This window comes from Xylona heveae (genome assembly GCF_001619985.1).
Source record: "Xylona heveae TC161 unplaced genomic scaffold L228scaffold_9, whole genome shotgun sequence".
In the NCBI taxonomy this organism is placed as follows: domain Eukaryota; kingdom Fungi; phylum Ascomycota; class Xylonomycetes; order Xylonales; family Xylonaceae; genus Xylona; species Xylona heveae.
Genome location: NW_017264201.1, coordinates 733,181 through 751,907, shown reverse-complemented (window position 1 = coordinate 751,907; position 18,727 = coordinate 733,181). Strand labels below are relative to the sequence as shown.

The 18,727-nt window shown below is 49.6% G+C and overlaps 3 protein-coding genes across 3 annotated transcripts; 2 read left to right on the top strand and 1 right to left on the bottom strand.

The window, feature by feature from the left end:
• Position 1: 1 nt before the first annotated feature.
• L228DRAFT_249565 (hypothetical protein) lies at positions 2-3,401 on the top strand. Its single transcript, XM_018333116.1, has 5 exons — positions 2-488; positions 543-601; positions 721-2,029; positions 2,325-2,398; positions 2,983-3,401. Exons 1-5 carry the CDS (start codon positions 461-463, stop codon positions 3,091-3,093), a joined length of 1,581 nt encoding a protein of 526 aa, XP_018186309.1. The 5' UTR covers positions 2-460; the 3' UTR covers positions 3,094-3,401.
• Positions 3,402-3,485: 84 nt separating this feature from the next.
• L228DRAFT_262661 (hypothetical protein) lies at positions 3,486-9,285 on the bottom strand. Its single transcript, XM_018334436.1, has 7 exons — positions 9,110-9,285; positions 6,868-9,056; positions 6,723-6,814; positions 6,067-6,655; positions 4,910-6,013; positions 4,467-4,835; positions 3,486-4,318 (listed from the first exon to the last, which is right to left on the bottom strand). Exons 1-7 carry the CDS (start codon positions 9,141-9,143, stop codon positions 3,737-3,739), a joined length of 4,959 nt encoding a protein of 1,652 aa, XP_018186308.1. The 5' UTR covers positions 9,144-9,285; the 3' UTR covers positions 3,486-3,736.
• A 6,707-nt stretch (positions 9,286-15,992) lies between these two features.
• On the top strand, positions 15,993-17,918 carry L228DRAFT_240511 (hypothetical protein; the record flags this gene model as incomplete). The annotated part of the gene is made up of 2 exons (XM_018331249.1): positions 15,993-16,131; positions 16,213-17,918. 2 exons carry the CDS (start codon positions 15,993-15,995, stop codon positions 17,916-17,918), a joined length of 1,845 nt encoding a protein of 614 aa, XP_018186307.1.
• Between the last annotated feature and the right edge of the window lie 809 nt (positions 17,919-18,727).

Below are 18,727 nucleotides of genomic sequence, written 5' to 3'. Positions count from 1 at the left end.
GGGTTATGATGATACATGAAAAGCTTCATGTCCGCTACCTATTGGAAACTGTGCGAAGAATCTGCTGAGGTCGTAATTGATGGGTCTTTTGCTGGCTTTGTGGCCTGACGAAGACGGAGGTGTACCCGATTCTGCTTTCAATTTCTGTATTTCCTTTGTATTTGATGAGGAGTTGTCTAAGCTGTCGTGATTTCCGTACCTGAGCAGACTCCGGCACATTTGAGCTCTGCATTGGAAAAATATCATCTGCGTTGTTTCTTCGTTTACATTCTGCATCAGAAATATCGCTGATTAAGAGAGCTGCACATTTTTGTTTTGGATTTGAAGCTTTCAGATTCATTTTCATTTCAAGCTTTCTCAACCGGAGTTGATCAATTCATTACTCGAACATCTGACATCACGCATTATTGCATTGCGTTGGACATACAACTCAGCACCGGCACGGGATATATATTTCATCATGACAAAATTACTCGATGCGAACGAGGGTATGGATAGCGGCAAGTCATCTTCAGTCGAGATCATGTTCTGATCAGTCGCAGTGGCGAAGCACAACACTCCTGAAAGTTGCTGGGTAATTTTATACGACAATGTCTACGATGTATGATCCCATGATTCCTTGCCAGCTGCATTTATATCCTATTTTCTTTACCAATATACTATCCTTCTGCCCCTTATCCGAAACATATCTGCTCTGCTCAATTAAATTAACAACTCCAGGTCACAGACTTCCTCTCCGAGCATCCTGGCGGGTCCAAGATCATATTGAAGCTCTCCGGGCGAGACGCCACAGAAGAATACGACCCGATCCACCCACCAGGCACACTGGAAGAGAACCTCAAACCAGAAGCAAAGTTAGGCAGAATCGATCCAAACACTCTCCCTAAACCCAACGAGCCCTCGGTCGAAGATACTCCATCATCCGCACCAGACGTGCCTCCACCACTCGACACGCTCCTCAACCTCGACGAAATCGAGCAAGTAGCCACGCGCCAAATGAGCCGCAAGGGATGGGCATACTACTTCTCCGCCAGCGACGACTTACTCTCCAAGGACTTCAACAACGCCGTATACCGCTCCATTCTGCTCCGGCCGCGCGTCTTTATCGACTGCACCCACTGCGACACATCCACCACTCTTCTGGGGAACAAAGTCGGCCTACCCATCTTTGTCTCCCCTGCCGCCATGGCACGTCTCGCTCACCCGTCCGGCGAAGCAGGCATTGCACAGGCGTGCGCCAAGTTCTCTGCGCTGCAAATAATATCAAACAATGCCTCGTTGACGCCCGAGCAGATTGTCAAAGGTGCTATTCCCGGTCAGGTATTCGGATGGCAGTTGTACGTGAACGTGCACCGGCAGAAGAGCGAGGAAATGCTCGCGCGGGTGAATAAATTGAGCGATAAAATCAAGTTTATTTGCCTCACGCTGGATGCTCCCGTGCCTGGGAAACGAGAAGACGATGAACGTTCCTCAAACGTTGCGGCGAAATTGCCTGTTGCTTCAGCAGTACAGCGGAGTCCTCCTGTATCTGGGCCTGCACCCGGATCTGGAGCCGGTGGGACTGGAACAGCCACCACGCTCAAGACCGCAGGATCATCTCCGCAGGGTAAAAAAGGCGGAATAGGCCAGTCCCTCTTCGCCGGAACCGCACCAGACCTCACGTGGCGCGCTACCCTCCCTTGGCTGGCGCAACATACTTCTCTGCCAATTTTTCTGAAAGGCATCCAGACTCATGAAGACGCATACCTGGCGTCCCTCTGCGCGCCGCAAGTCAAGGCCATCATCTTATCCAATCACGGCGGGCGTGCAGCAGACACCGCGCCCCCCGCGGTACATACGCTGCTGGAGATTCGCAAATACTGTCCCGAGGTTTTTGAGAAACTGGAAGTCTGGGTCGATGGCGGGATCAAGCGCGGCACAGATGTCGTCAAGGCTCTGTGTCTGGGTGCGCGGGGCGTGGGTATAGGACGAGCGGCGCTGTGGGGATTAGGCGCGGGTGGGCCGGAGGGGGTGGAGCGGACGTTTGAGAGTGAGTGCTGCGTTGTCTCTTTTTTATGTTGTTGTTGTTTTTTTCTTTTTTCTTTTAAACATGCCATTTCCGGCGCGTGCGTCTGTCCTTTGTCCTATCCTCTATCCTATCTTCTGTCCTATCTTCTATCCTATCTTCTATCCTATCTTCTGTCCTCTACCCCCCGGTCCAAAACATCATCCATTACAAGACCCCAATTCGAAACACATACGACATTACATACATCCCCTCCATCCCCTGGTTTACTACCGCTGCAATTAAGTACCACTAACAGTACCGCTAACGTGTATTGTAGTCCTCAAGGCAGAACTCGAAACAGCCATGCGTCTTCTCGGCGCGCATTCCGTTGGCGATTTAGCTTTGAGACATGTACGTCTTTGTTCCCCTTTTTCTCTGTTATCCTCTTCCTCTACCTTTAACCCTTTCACTACTCTCTATCCCATACCCTCTTCTTCTACCTTTAACCCTCTGCCTACAACCCTCTATCTTTAACCCTTTATGCCTTGCCCTCTATCCCCTGCCCTCTACGGCTCTTCCTTCTGCCCTCTACCTCTACCTTTACCTGTCTACCATGTACCATCTACTCTCACCCTTTTTTCCTGGATATATCACGGTATTTCCTGGGACACTCTACCATCTACTCTCTACGTACTTCGTCGGATCCCAGGCAGGGTGGGCAGGACTTTTCTTTCCCCTCACTCCACAAACACTCCCTCTTCGTCTTTCTCTCCGTCTTTCTCCCTTACTCGTGTCCAGCACCCACCCATCCACTCCCACCGACTCTATAAGATCTGTATACTCCAAACCCTTCCCCTCTCGATACCCAAAGTCTTCCTCTCTCGATACCCAAAGTCTTCCTCTCTCAATAACCAAAATCGAAAAAAACCGAAAAAAAAAAAAAAAAAAAAGAAAGAAAAAGAAAAAATAATACACTAAAACGACTGACTGAATAGGTAAATACCCGCGCGGTCGAGCAGCAGCTATACGACGGCCCAGTTGGACTCGATCCTAGCGATCTTGGCAGCGGCAAGGGCAAGGACAGACAGATCTTGTCAAAGCTATAACCTATTAAATTTTGTGTGCAAGTTTATATAGTGTGCTGTTTCTTGCTGTCTTGCTGTCTTGCTGTCTTACTACAAACCTTTTATACCAGATTTTGGGACACTCATCTCCGATGTGGTCATGTAAACAGGCAGTAGAAAGTAGGATCCACAGACCTTGAAGCCCATGTACAATGTCATAGGGGCAGTAGACTAGGAAAAAATAACAATGTGTGTTTATGTGTATTGACGTGTATTTACAATATCTTAGTATAGCATGGCATGGTATGGTATGGCATGTACAATATGTCGTGCACGTATAATATACACAGATACGAAAAGGTTGAGTCAAATGTGATGAAAATTAAAAGACGTAAATGAAAATGAAGAAGGAAAAGATGCAACACGCTACATCCCGACCACCTCCCAAATGATCCAGAATATAAAACTCCCAGCATCCCATGCAATGTCAAAAGTCAATACATATATGTGTAAGATCGAATTGCGATATTACAATGGACGAATACAATAGACGAGTACAATAGACGAGTAAAATGGAGAGCAGAATGGACGAGTAACCAAATATTCATGCACGGCTGAACAGATTAAAATACGAACCATGCAACGTATGAGACTGCATGCACAGAGACGATAGTAGCAAGACTGACTATGCATCCCCCGCAGTACCCGCAACGAGTCTTCTATCGCCTTGCATCAACCACGCGCCGCTGCCTGGCCGAGCGGGATCGAGACTGACAGTCGTGGTCTGCATGTCTGGCAGGACGAGTACTGTTTGGCCGAGGGACTTGTAGTCCGTTTCGCAAGTGACGTTGAGGGCATTGGCATCACCCTGGACCGAGGCGGCAGAGCTTCGTCGTCGGGCGTCCAGCATCGGATTAGATGGTGGAAAGTCGATGCCTAGTCCTGTTCCGGGTGCAGGAGCTTGACCGGGGAGGGAGGCACCGTGATGGGGATACGTCGACGAGGTAGAAGACGAAGAAGGACGTCGGGAGGATTGGAAAGATGCAGTGCTGGTGTTGTGTATCCAGCTGGCTCTACTGGGATTGTATACACCGCCACCGGGGTTGACAGCGGCATGTCCGCCGGGGATAGCATCAAGAGATCCTGGGGCGGCGCCCTGGGCAGTAGGCACATGTGGTTTGACGTGCTTTATTTCAATGGTAGGTAGTAGGAGATGACCTGCGCGGAGGGGAATGAGGACGAGATTGAAGACTTTTGCTTCGTTTTCCTGGGGTACATGTTAGCTTTAATGTAACGGGTATTGCTTCGATGAAAGTAAAAATATATGAAGAACGAAAGGGGAAATTAAAAGAGGAGAAAATAAAATAGAATAGAAAGAAAATAGAAAGAAAAAATTAAGAGATGGGATAACATACTCTTGCGGAATAATGTGCCTGGCGCTGTCCACCCACAAGCCAGTGATCGGCATTTGCATGGACCTCATACACAAACGTCAGAGGCCTGTCTCCCATTGCGGATCCGCCCTTTCCGGCAAGTGCTCGGTCGACGTCCCATATGCGAGAGTGCCTAATGCGGATATCCGCAGGTAAGACGTCGCCTATGGAGACGGTCACATCGATGCCGTTGGAGGATGGAACATCAGGACTTAGAATGGAGAGCTCGGCGGTATGTACGACTTGGATTTGAGGGACTTCGACAGGAATTGCAATGGCATGGATAGGGAGTTTGCTAGTCTGCTCGATAGAAGGGTCGTCTAGCGTTGACAAGGATATCGTAGGGTTTGTCTGCAATGCAAGTCAGCAAATGGGGGGTTTTCATAGGAGTTGATTTTGGGTAGGAATTTTATGGGAAGAAATACCTTGTACCAATCCTTAAGCCACTGATCAAGACCTTCTCGGTCTGAGATGTGCAAGGCCTGAATGATGTCATTCCACCCACTTTCGTCAAACCCTCCGAGCTCCAATTCTCCAGTAAGGCCAATAAGCTCAAGCATCTGCGGAGTCAGCATCTGCTTGGTGTGCGCGAGGAGCCTTGGCAATAATAGTCGAGAGTATTTATTAAACGCGCTATCTCTAAGCGCAGCAAGAAAGTTAATTTCCACCGCATGGAACACATCCTCGTCAAGACAACGATAGCTGATATCAAGAGCAAGAGGCATCTTGGACGCCTTTTCCTGTCCAGGTACCTTTGGGTCGATTTTGCGCGGCGCAATCCGATAGATTAGAGACATGCTCTGCTTGGGAAACACCAAGACTGGTGACAACATGGAACATTCGCTGGTAACTTCGTACAACGGAGATGACTTGAGCTCAGAGCCTAGGACGCGCAGAGGCACGGCGCCGGCTGCATTTATTGTGAATCGAGAGAATAACGACTCTTCTTTGAAAATGTCTTGCACGTTTACCCCAAGAGGGAGTGCAATTGGTATCGTAGGGTTCGATATGAAGAGAAATTCCCCCTTTTCGGTCACGTAGGAGATTTCCAGCTTGAAAGACAGCTCTATCGGATCAGTCTCCAGCCCGTAGGGGATCTTGATGGCCGTGTGAGTACCTCTAGACAGTTCACCAAAATTGATTACTCCTGCCTTGGGCTTATCCTTGAGAATTAGTGACCCGTTGGTAACCGTAGCCTCGGCTGTGTGTAGCCTAAGTCCGGCAGATGCGGAACGAATGCGGATTTGCCCTGATACAACTTGGTTCCAGCCACTTGATATTTCAATGTCGACAGACTTGCTCCGGCTAAGATGAATCGACCGTGAAAAAAAGATGTTCGCTTCAAGAGCATTGGACTTGGCGTAGCATAGAATGCGGGCCTCTTTAGATTTGGGAGCGCTTGTGTGAGAATCCGACTGGCGCAAAAGTCTAGTTGGCATGACCGGTTCTTTTCGGCGCTCATAGACAAAATGAATATTATATGCATCCACGATGATCCGGTCAACGGTAAAGTAGCCCGGGCAAGAGACCTGGATATCATCAGCAAAACATGTGCAAACCAGGGCAAAGGAGATTTTCATACATTAGCGCCGACCATGAGCTTGTTCATGCCGCGGACAAAGGTCACGTCTCGATCATTTTGTAGCCAAATCTCTCGCGGCTGGGACAACGAATTGTCCACTATTCGTACCTTGACCTTTTGCGCCGCCAAAGAGTCGTCCAACAGATATCGTAATCGAAGCTGAACCTGGAACCCATCCCTGTCGTCAAAGTGTTGCAGGTAGTTGTCAACGCTTATTGCTTCAAAGAACTGGTCGATAGGAACGGCGACTGGCGACGTTAATGACGGAGTATGCTTGATTAATTCGATCATGCAACCATGGCCGTCTAGAAACGCTGCTCCTGCAGCTTCATTCCTGCCGCACATTTCATCAGATTGAGATTGTAGAGCCTGTCCACCAAAACCGATTGATCCAATTTGCCTCGTCGCAATGACCTTGGCAAGAAACTTGAGTACTGCTTTAGCGTAACCCTCAATCTGACCAACTTCGAGGAGACATTTGGCCTGCATTTTGAGTACGGCCATCTCCAAAGATGTCCAATTCTTTTCTGCATACGATGTTGATAGATTTTTAAGACACGCAGCACAACTTTCGTAATCTCGAAGAGAGCTTATCATGATTCTCAGTACCAGAATCTTTCATCACGTCGAGAAGCTGGGGGAGAAAATCGACTTACAACTTGAAAGCAGCCATGTCGGCAAGTAGCTTCTCGACAGAGTTGCTACGGTTAGCAACACGAAAATGGGCCAACGCAGCTTCCGTCAAATCCTTGATTATCGCAAGTCAGCTAGTATTTTCAATATTGCAGGCCTTATATTTACCCCGTGCAGTTCACAGAGCTGTATTTCAGAAGCGACCGCTGTTTTGAGCTCCGAATCAGACAGTCCAGAGGCACTGGGCTCTGGAAGCTCCGTTTTATCTTTCTCGTCTGATTGTTCATCCACCCCTTTTTCAGCAATGTCGTCGAGATTTACATTGTCCATGCCGGTCAAGGAGCTCTCATTTTCCCCTACTTCGACGGAGTCCCAGCCAACTGGCCAGTGCCGCTTATTTGCCAACTTCTCGACAACGCCGCGCTTCAACAAGATTAAATCTGCCCTGCTTGCTGTAATTGCTTCAAGGCTGGCCTTTGCATTGGCGGACGCTGCCTCTGCCCAAGGTGATTTGTCAATCTTTGCCGATGGAGTAATTGATGCCCGGGAACTAACGGACTGTGCTTGAGTGTCCACCGAAGCCGAATCATCCGCAGGCAGGCCAGCTTCATTCAATTCTTCAAGACGACCCGAGAGAGTCCGAGTCAACGTCCGGGCCAAAACATGCTGACTTGCAGAAAAAGTCCATGACAAAACAAGGTTTTCAATCACTTCGCTAACGGCGCCTTCAACCGGACTCTTTTCTCTTTCAGGATCTGAAGATACATCCGCGGTAGACAGCCGAATGCCATTCATATAGCCCTCCCACAAATCAGCCTTCATCAATCGTGATGCAGATGTGATAAAGTCTACAGCCCGATGGCAAATGTCAGCGAGCGTCATTAGATCCTCTGTGGCGTCTTTGCCTGCCGAGCTGCTGGTATGGCGAGGATCCTCGTGGAAGCTGTATTCACTCTGAGAAGCAGCCGGATGAGTGCGTACTCTGGATAAAAGGGTCGATCTTGATGGAAATGTGGTGCCCAGTCGAAGTAATAACTCCATCTGCCTTGCAAAAATATAACAGCGGAAATCGAAAACGGAGACCGTACTCGACAGGATAAGATCACGGTAATTCTTCCTGTCAAGAAGGGAAGCTGCATCATTTTCAGGCCCGTCAACCTCGGTGTGTTCACTCTGTTGCTGTAGCTCTCTGGAAGGACTGTCGAGGATACTAGTCAAGCGTTCACGCAAGTCTTGCGTAAAGGGGAGGAAAGTGCTTCGATGATTGGCATCGGTTTGGGCCGCCTGTTCCCGAATCATCACGTCCAGCCCAATTGACAGCTCATCGTATCCCAGCAGAGCATCCTCTACCAAGCCTACACTCTCAAACCCTCGAAGCAATCCTTCCTTGAGCAAAAAGAACGTGCAAAAATTCCAGCCCGGAAGCCCCCGTTGCGAATCCTTCTCTCGAATATCTTCCTCATATTGGCTGACACGCAAGTCAAAAGAAGTCAGGATAAGCGATCGGAACTTGGCCATCATATCAGCCCAAGCCTTCTCGAGATCCTGGGCGCTCTCATAAGGGGATGGTGGCTGGGGGGAAGACCTGGCTAGTAGATGCGGAGGCAAGTCGCACTTTGGGATCCGAATCTGAGCTACCCGGTCCTTGGAAGATTTGGAGGTGCCATTGAAGTCAGCTCGGATCTTTTCCAATATCGACGATGAACCCCGGCCCGGCCAGCGGGAACCGCTGGATGACTTTTCCGTGCCGCTACTTGCCCCCGATGCAGATGCACCAGGTCCCGGCTGCGAAGCAGCTGGAGTGTCCGGGAGTACCACATGAACTATAAGCCACTCAAAGGCGTCGTGGTTCTCTTGGGTGTTTGACGGTGCGCCGGTTTGGGAAGACGAGGTATGATCTGTCAGCCATTCCCGCAATAGCTTCCGCGACGATGCTTTGTACGTTTCATTGTCATCGCATCGTAGGAAGAAGACCTTCAGATAGGGTGTCTTCCGCAGACCAGGTATTTGGTGCCTCCGATCCCTGGTAAACCCCTTGGGTTGCGTGTGCCCGCCTTCAGTCTTGACGGTTTGCCATTGTCCTTGACCCTCCGAATGCGTGCGATGTAAACCTTCCCCTTCGTTCGGCGTTGAAGAAAGCGGCTTCTCAGTGGCCGAAGTTAATTGGGGACTCGACGAAGGTAAATGCAGTGGAAGAGTGTGTAGATTCTCTTCAGAGGGAACGAGGTCGACATGTAACGAAGCAATCGATCGTAACGGGCGTGTGGAAGATTTCCAGTGTAAGTTTTGAAGGGGAAGACGTGAGAGCAACCCAGGCGATAGAAGCTGGAACACATTGGAGGGATCATAGTATTCCACTGCGTTCGCACATTAGTATAAATGTCCACCTCGTTCACGCACACCTACTTACCAGTGACGCTCGAGGTCGACGCCGGGCCGTCCATTGCGATGAGTCTGTGCTGCAGCGATTGGTGTAATCTTCCACAGCATTTATGTCAAGTACATTTCATACATGTGGAATGTGCATCATGAATTGAACGGCTTCCCAAGTTCTTTTGCACCGAAATTTGGAACTTTTGTTCCCTAGCTGTCATTGAATAAAGCTCCAGGAGTTCCTCTAGACTATCGAGCATATCAGACACATGGGGGCCTAAGCGAGGGGTCCACGGCGGTGTGGCTAGTCCGCCGCCAACAAGCGACAAGTCTGTTTGGTCTTCTGCCTGACCTCAACACCTCCATCTCATGTCCAATCAAGTTATCAACGATTGTCCGTATATGTCTGCAAACTCAATGTATTCTTGGTCCATGTAGTTGAAGTTGTTGACAAAATTTCACCTGTATTTACCAGGACTTTTGAATTTCATAGTTCCCATGACTATTACATTCTTTCCATTTTTTTTTTTTTTTTTTTTTTTTTTTTTTTTTTATCTTTTTCCTCTCTTTTTCTCGAAAATATTCATATTTCAAACAAGAAATTGAACCAGAATCCAATGACCAGACTTGATTCAGAATATCTCGCAGCGTAAACGAATTGCATATGCCTCTTAATGTCAGCATTACGGCTGTCACAATCTTTCAATCTCAACCGACCAAGGCGTCAAATGGCCGAGTGTATGAGCAGCGATAATGAAAAAATTTCCGCGACCCGATGCTTTTTCATGCAGCCAAATGTAATCTCGAGATATAGAAAAGCTTTGTATTGAAAGAAGAAATTTTATGTTGAAACGCTTCTTGATCATAACAACTCAAGCGAGTGTTTCAGGATACGATTCTCCACGACCCAAGTAAAAAAAACCGAACACCTATTATATATCGCAAATGACATCATAGTCGTCAGGTCCCTTCGCAGGATCTCAACATGTAAGAAAAGGCAGAGGAAAGGAAAGCTTAATACGAGCTGATCCATTTACCGGAAAAGCACCATCGTTACAATACGGTAAACACCTCGTCCAACTACGACCACAGAATCCACCTCCCACCTGTTATAGCATCATGATGGCACACTCGGTCTATGAGCAAGTAGAGTATTGGGCGTTCTGGACCATTGGGAGCAAACGGTATTTTGATTCAGACCAGAAATACGGGCCGAATTTGAAGTTCAACCCGCTTCATATGAGAAGTGCGCAGAATTGAGCCGCCCCGCAACGGGCTCAAGTGGGTCGTTACTGAAGCTGGACATTGCACAGAGGTTAAATATGAAACTAGATTGTATTGACTGTGGGTATGCTGGATACGTTTTGGTTGGACGTGCTCTTGTCGGAGAATTTCAGGTATGCGGGAAACTGCACTTAGGTGGGGATGCTTTGGAGCTTTCTGGATATTCTGCTGCGTCAAAGTGAAGTACCGTATTCTTCCAATGACTAACCTCCAAAGCGTGCGTTTTTCAGACTAATGCGGTGATGATGCATGCTGCGATTACCGAACCAAGCCATCCTTTCAAAGGAGATAAAGCCCTTGCAAACTTGCAAGTATCGAGGTGTTTTACCTCATGAGCTTATCGTCTCCTCTGGAACGACGTCCAGTAATCAGATCCATTCCATCGTGCTGACCGTGATCTCCCCACTAACTAGACGCTAAGAAGGTAAGAAAGGGTTCGGCCCAATGGATAATAATGGCAACATTGTTAGTAAATACTTCTGACGGGGTCGCCGATGCTATTGTTATTCTGAAGGCTCTTTAGCTGAGAGAAGAAAGTTGGATGCGGGCTGAGCATAGGCGATCGCCGTAGTAAAAAGGCCGATCATGATAGCACGGGTGTGAAGCAGGATTCTGCCATGCCAGTAAAAGGCCAATGCATGGGCCCGTCTGATGCTCCGGTTCCAGTATGTTTTCTTTTGAGAAACAAGGTCGTGTGAAGCAAAGAGGTAAGTTCAACCAATGTCTACATTGCCGCTTGATGTCAAGAAATTGCTGGCATAACAAGACAACTGACTGCAGAACAAGTTCCATCTATCCAAAAGATGGACGACAGACGGGTGACTCGAAAAAAAGCAAAAGAGGGCGACTTCTTTTGCTGAGCTTTTTCGCTACATGGAAAAATAACTTGCGGCCGCCGACACACGTGGAGCAGTCGCCGGGTCCGATTTTGTGATAGGTCTCATACTTGATCGGCTTGTGTTGCCATGTCCCCGGCTCTGGCTGCCCAATTCTGGGTTACGCACACTTTTCAGCTGTTCCATCATCGAAGATCAGCTTCACTGCCGTGACACCGTTGCGCAGGAAGCCAAGACAGATTTTTCACTCAAGAAGAAGCGTGATGCCTCAGGAGAAGCATATTCAGTGCCTCAGAATAATGATGAGAAAGAATATCGGGAACGTGTGCCAGGTAAAGAATATTGAACCCAGCAAATGTACCTTGACGGGTGACCCGAAAGAAGTACCACGGCACCGGGGCAATACAGCACCAAGGCTCACGCTCGTGTCAAGCCGCCTCTGGGTATTTGGCTCTCCGTGGTATCTTGTCCCGGGTTATGACGCCGTGAGACAGCCCGTTTTTCTCCTACACCCGATAGACATTCCCGTCAAAGCCCACCCTTGGTGTTTGGGTGCGGCACAGTCAGGGGACATGAGATCTGTGGGAAAATGGGGAAGAACTCGAATGGCGTAAGGAACGAGGGCCGAATGGGGCGATTCGATCAAGTGACAAAGAACTCGCATTGGTCACCAGGATGCGCCACATAGGTCTGAGCAAGGGGACCACGGGGGAAGCTGGTCCACGCTGAGACGACGGGGATTCCTGGCGCATTCCATACTGGAGAGAGAGGCACAGCAAAAAAGCATATGCTCGGACCCTCGATGCACGTCGAGATGGGTCGAGAGATAGTTAGAGATTGCCGCCCGCAGCGGTCCGACCAGTCAAGGGCCACCCTTCTCTTCACATGCATCTCGATTTGCTAGAGATGGTCCTGCGCCCTCTTCCAATATAATGAGATGAATTAGGCCAGGGAAAAAATGGAGAATGGATTTAGTCAGTCTAGAAGCCGGAGACAACTGTAAAAGCCATCGCTGCAACGTGCTGGAAGTCATCGATCCTGAAGCCTTGAGCATGCAACTGTAGATAAAAAAGGCGATTCCTTTCCTCTTTCGAGGGTGACTTTGGGGTGGCTTAGTTGCGAGGACCGCATGTTCGATGACTGATCACATACCTAGCTGTGCCAGGGACTATGCGGTCTCGATGCCGAGATGAGCTTCCGACGCAGACGAGATGCGCTGCGTCATGCACGAGCGAAGCGAACGTTGAAAAGCCAAAAAAGAGGCTGTCGGAGGCTGTCGGAGACTGTCAGAGGCCATAGTATTATCTCCGATCGATGAAAGTACCAAAGGTACAGAGTACGGTATATTAAATGGTACGGAACGTAAGGTATAAGTCAGGTACCTGCTCATATCGTACAAGGACGGACCAGGACCAAATCTAATACTGGTAGTCTCTCTGCGGTCAAGGGGAGAAGATCTCTTTCCTTTCTCTATTCAGAAGGTGTATTCTCAGTGATCGGCTGGGCATCATCAGGCTAGCATTGGGGTATTTCTTGCTCGGAGATTATTTATTGTCGCATGTCGCTCTTCTTCAGACAGGTACCGAAGAAATCGAATCATCTTTGCATTGTGTCACCGTTTAATCCATTGCAGGAGAAGGGGTGCCGATCGCAATGATGGGCCGAATGATGCGAGCAGAGCAAGAGCCAGCGAGAAGAGACAAGGGCAGACCAGAGTGTTTAACCGAGGGACATGGCTATCCCTGAACGGGACAAGGTGCATGGAACGGGAGCGGGTACTCCCAAGTCGCGCGGGTTCGGCACCAGCCTCTGCTGTCCGTCCCTCCTTCGCCCCGGTAGCGGCCAAATACTAGTGGCAGGTGAGCGAAGAGAGAAGAGAAGCCATGGAAAAGATATTAGAATATTAAAGCAAGTGATGATGCTTTTACACATGTATCTCCAAACACCTCTCGCTCATGAAGAAGATGAGAACGAAAATGGGAAGCAGCAACGGCTCGCAATTGCTGTAGGCGCAGGTGGAACCGACTCCTGCGTGGCCAATGTATGGACGTACCAAGAAAAATTGTTCTCTTGTAACTCGTCCTTGCACCGAGCGGGTCCCGGGCCCGAGACCGCGTCCTGGCGTCGCCGTCGATGCTACCGAGGGCGGCCCATCGTACGATACTTGCTGCTCCTCACACACTCATTTTCCTCATCGTGAACCCAAACGAGTCAACTCATCACAAAAGTCGATGCATGACTGGACCCAAAAGACATCATCAGTACCATGTACGATACGTACTCCGTCCCTCACTCTTGTTTTGATGCAATTTTGTGTCCTTTTTGGGTCGATCGCCTGGCTCCCGATATGATCCTTGCCGGTGAAACTTGGGATTCCCCAGCGTTTGGTGCGACACGTCAAAGTGCGCTTTCCCGATCGGGGGCATCTCATTCACAAGCAAAGCTTCTTGCTAAAACTTCGCTTTCCTCTTCTAGGCGGATCCAGATGAGATTCAAATGGACTGTTCTCTGACGTTTCTGGGCTCTTTAGAAGCATTCGGGTGAAAGTGTATCATATCATAGCAATAATGAAGACCAAAGATGATGCATTAGGACCGCTTAACGTTTGGGTCAGTCGAATGGGCTTAAGCGCTCGGAGTGCTTCCTAGCGGCGAGACAGTAGACAGTCCGTCAAGATAGCTTCAGCGGCGGCTGAGCGAAGAGAGAAAAGCGAAAGGCTACTGTACTATTCTCGGTGGCTTCAGCTCGGCACGGCTTTAGCGTCAGGAGATGGTTCGTTCGACGAACATGTTTGCAACAGCTACTAACGAAATTATCTGCGTTTGTGTGTCTTTGTATCTGTGATTCTATTTGAAGCTGCTCCGAGCAAGTAGCGATGATCTTTAGGTTAGCAGAAGGCGAATAACTACAAAGAGGTTAGAGTTGAAAAGTTCTAGGGATGAGGAAAAGCCTAAAGGGAGGGGTGGGTGGAGGATGACTGCTGGGCTTGCGGTCGAATTCTTTTCCTGGGAAATTGGTCTTTGTCGGAAGGTTGGGCGGAGGCCGAGGTTTGGAGACGAAAAGAATTGGCAAAAGAGTTGGTGTAGTCCGGTAACTCTGTACGAATAGTGAGAAGGGAAAGGAACGCTGGTGGGCTCGCTACGGGCAGAACATGACGCCAAACCCGCTCAGCAAAAATCCATTTCCGTCCACGAAAGGGGCGTTGACCCTGTCTGTCTCGCCCTGTTACCCAGTCATAACGCTCGCTGTTCATTTGGGGCCAATTGAAGCTAGCGAAAGGGGGGTTTGATGCGGAAAGGGAGCGAGCCCATTTCCGTCGTCGACCAGGCCACAAACGCTGCTGGGTCCCTCCCCCTCGTCCCTTCTCTACCACCGCCAGCAGCCATCAGCCAAGGTGGCCAGTACGCTTATCCATACAGAGAGACCCATACCAATGCCACAGACAAAAGACACACCCACACACCCGCCTGACCCATTACACCACCCACCACACACATACACACAACACACCCATACACACACCACAATCCATTCTGGTTCCCACGCGAGGTGAAACCAAAGTCCAGTAGGTCGGAGCGAGAGGGGACCTAACAGCTGGACGGCCCACCCCCCTCCGCCGCCGTGCCGGCTCCCGGGCCTTTCCTTGGTCTGGGTCGTCGGGTCCACTTGCGTGCCTCTTTTGCTGGTGGGACAGGGGGGAACCAAGACCTGCCAGACAGCTAGAACAGCCATGGATAGAAGCCCGAGGCTTAGGGATTCGAGCAGACGGAACGCCATCACGATCCTAGACCTCTTTGCTGCAGTAGCACTACAATTTTACCTGTAGTTGTTGAAGTTCCCAGTCGTGCACGCTTTCTATGCAACTACGTACGGACCACTCGACTCCTCCTCGCTGCCCACCCTGTCTCTTCGACCCGCATCTAGCTTTTGCCCTTTCTACCAGTAGCCTGTCACCTTTCTTGCCCTCCTTCTCTCTTCTCTGACCTCTCTCGCTCTTTTCTTCCCACTTGCTCGCTTCTGCGTCGCTCGCCCACAGCTGAACAACGACGACGTCCAGGAGACGCAGTGTGAAGAGAGAGGCAGTGCTTCTGCTCCCCCGTCGATTACGCATTCAGAACCCTCGCGGTTGTCGATCCAGGCAGTGATTTTCTCAGCCTCAAGCCTGCCAATATCATAATTCACCGAGCGACATTGGCCTCAAGAAGATCATCGTGCTTCGCTCGTCCTTGGGCTTGAGCGGGACTTGTTCTTCAGTGACCAAGATTCTTATCCTTTTCTCAAGGTCATTTGAGCTACCCCTCTGCGAGTCATCATCTAGAGCCCTTTTCTCTTCTTTCTCGATTCCCTAATTTTTTGACTGTAAGCATTGCATCCTGCCCACCTGGCTACGTGCCGTCATTGCCAAAATTTGCAAATCATGGACGATGAGCTGGTCAATCTTTGCACAAAAGTGACTGAATGAAATTAACACCTCAGTTCAGAGAATTCACTCGCTGCAATTCATCTTTCTTCTCATCACTCGTTGGACCTCTTTTAAGGAATTACCCGACCCAGATCTCGTGACAACATTCACCTAAGAGACGCGAAATTAAAACACTCTACGACTCTCGGCAGGGCATTAAGAAGAACCAGAACATCTGGTAGCCAAATCTCGAAATATAATCGTGTCTGATCTCTGTTGAGACCAATCTCATACGTCGGCCAGATCAAGTCTTATTATTGCATCATCACCTTCGGCAAATCCCACGAACCCATCTACTGTGTACGCTTGTGCGAAGTTGCTCAGATCACAACCCGAAAATGTCTGGTTTGGTCGCGGTCGCAAACGAGAAGATGAGCTCGTCCTCTCGTGTGACCAAGGAGGGGAGGAAATTGACGTATCAGTTGAACGTTATTCAACAGCCTGAGCGTGCTCGTGCTTGCGGCTCTGGTGCAAAATGTAAGTGCTTGAGCAAGAAGCGACGAAATAAATATATGTACACTTTTTTCTCCAGAGACAAGATGCTCATCTCTTCCATAGCTTCTGCCGATCGACGACCTGTTGACCCGCCTCCAATCGTGGAGCTCCGAATTTTTGAGGGCGACGCCAAGAACGATGTTACCTTCTCCTATAATGCCAACTTTTTCCTCTTTGCGACTTTGGAAAATGCTCGTCCCATTGCCCAAGGACGCGTACCCGTAACGCCTGCATCTTATCCTGTTCTTACCGGAATGCCCGTTGCTGGAATGGCCTATCTCGACCGTCCTCTGCCCGCTGGTTACTTCATATTCCCCGATCTTTCTGTTCGACACGAAGGAAAATACCGCTTGAGTTTCAACCTCTTTGAAGAAGTCAAGGAATCAAAGGACTTTGATATGGATGTGATTGCGGGGAAACCAGACATCAACGGCCAACTTCCCAATGTCTCTGGATATCCTTCGCCTACCGCCCACGCATATTGGCGATTGGAGGTCAAGTCGATGCCATTTACCGTTTTCAGTGCCAAGAAATTCCCTGGTCTAGCGGAAAGTACGTCCCTCAGCCGTATCGTGGCCGAACAAGGCTGTCGTGTTCGCATCCGACGCGACGTTCGCATGAGACGACGCGATGGCAAGGCCAAGGACTGGGATGGATATGACGAAGAAAACGCTTATGTGAGGGAGCAGCGACGAACTGCCACGCCAGATGTTTATTCGCAGGCGGCGATTTCCAATGCTCAACCTTTAGTGGACCACCAGAACAGACCTCGCTCAGTGAGCATCGTCAGCGGCGATGGACAACCTGCTCCGTACGCCATGCCTCCCCATCGCCGCCCTTCGGTGCACGAGATGAGCCCATACACCACGCAACCGTATCAACAAGCATATCCTCCGGCCCACGTTCCACCTCAGCCCGTTCCCTCCGCTTATCCTTCACATCTTGCGTTTGGAGCAAATCCGGCACCCCAGTATCAGGCGCCACATTACAGCGCCCCTCAACCTGTTGCCCACCCACAGCCCGCCGCGCTGCCTCCCCATACTGCACCTGCTGCGGCATACCCACTGCAGCCTTCTGCTCACGTTCGACAAATGTCTGCGCCACAGGTCTACGGTTACGCAGCACCGCAGCAATATGCCCAGCCACCCTATTCGCAACCCGTCGCTGTTCGTCAAGAGAATCTAGACTATCGTCGGGACTCTGCACCTGCCCCATCCAGCTATGCTAGCCAACATATGCCCGTTTACGCTGCCGAAAACGCTTACAGCAGCGCTCAGCCGGTTCACCAACCCTACGCCACCGTTCCTCCACCTCCCGCGCCTACTCCTGCTAGTACCACTTCCAACGCTGCTCCCGCACTCCCTCCACTCAAGACTCTGCAGCCGTCTCTGAGCAACACGTACGAGACGAATTCACCAATCACTGCCACTCCGGGTCCCATTTCTGCTGCCAGCGGCTCTAGCCTTTCGGGCGGCTATGAGAGTGCTAAATCGAGAGCATACTCGCAGTATCCGACTCCCCATTCTGCCTCCACGATTGACTCTGCCCGCTCCTCCAAGCGTCCATTTGGTTCCGTGTTTAGCTCTGCTCATCTGGAGAAGCCTCTTCAGGACGGCATGCGCCCAAACACTGCGCATCACGGCCAGGACATGGTGCAGGCTGACTACGATGAGGAGGAATTCGACATGTATGATATGCAGGCTCTACGGATGCGGTATAAGCGTGCAGATGGCACAGAGATTAGTCGCCGAGCCCCCTTGTCGGGTTGAGCAGTGAATGACAAAGCAGCTCATGGTATGGCCAGCGCGCACTCTTTTCGAGTATGCAGTAGCGGGTAAATAAGACCGAGCGAAGACCCTGCTCTGCCGATGCTTTGTGATATCCCATATATGGCGTTTGTCTCAATTTCGCGATGGCGTCCTTTGTAAATACCCACTTTTTCCCTCCGCCTCCCCAGTTTTCTTTTTTTTTTTTTTTCTTTCTCTTCTTTCTTTTTTTTTTGTTGCAATTCACCTTACCGGGACTTTGTATAGGTTGTCAACGCTGTACATTTCTTTTGTTTAACCTTCTCACGGAGACATGCGTCCTATGTGTCATATTAACTTTTGGTTGCTTCCGGTCAACTTTTGTGAATTTACTTCTCTTCAATTTCGACTATTGTTTGACCAATTCATTTTCTCTCTACTTGTGTGTCCATTCATTTCCCATACATTTTCCTGGTACTTGCGGCAGTGGCTTTGTTATTGGATAAGTGCTTTACAGTCACATCATTTCCCATCAGTGCTCCTTTTGCACCTGGTATACGAAAAGTGCACAGGAGGCCCTTTGTGTTTTCATTGATGGAAATCGAAAAATTGTCTTGGCTTTGGTTGATTTTCATCTCTTACATTTCGGCTGACTACATGTCCTTGGAATGGTACACTCTCAGAAACGTGATGGATATAATGTCCCGTGGCTTCGTGAATCTATAATCTACCTTTTTTTTTGGTGGTTCACCTTTTCCCCTCGTTCGAGGACTGAGTCGCGTCAGTCTTGTCCGTATCGCTTAGACTTGATTGCGCTGCAATGGTGATGTTCA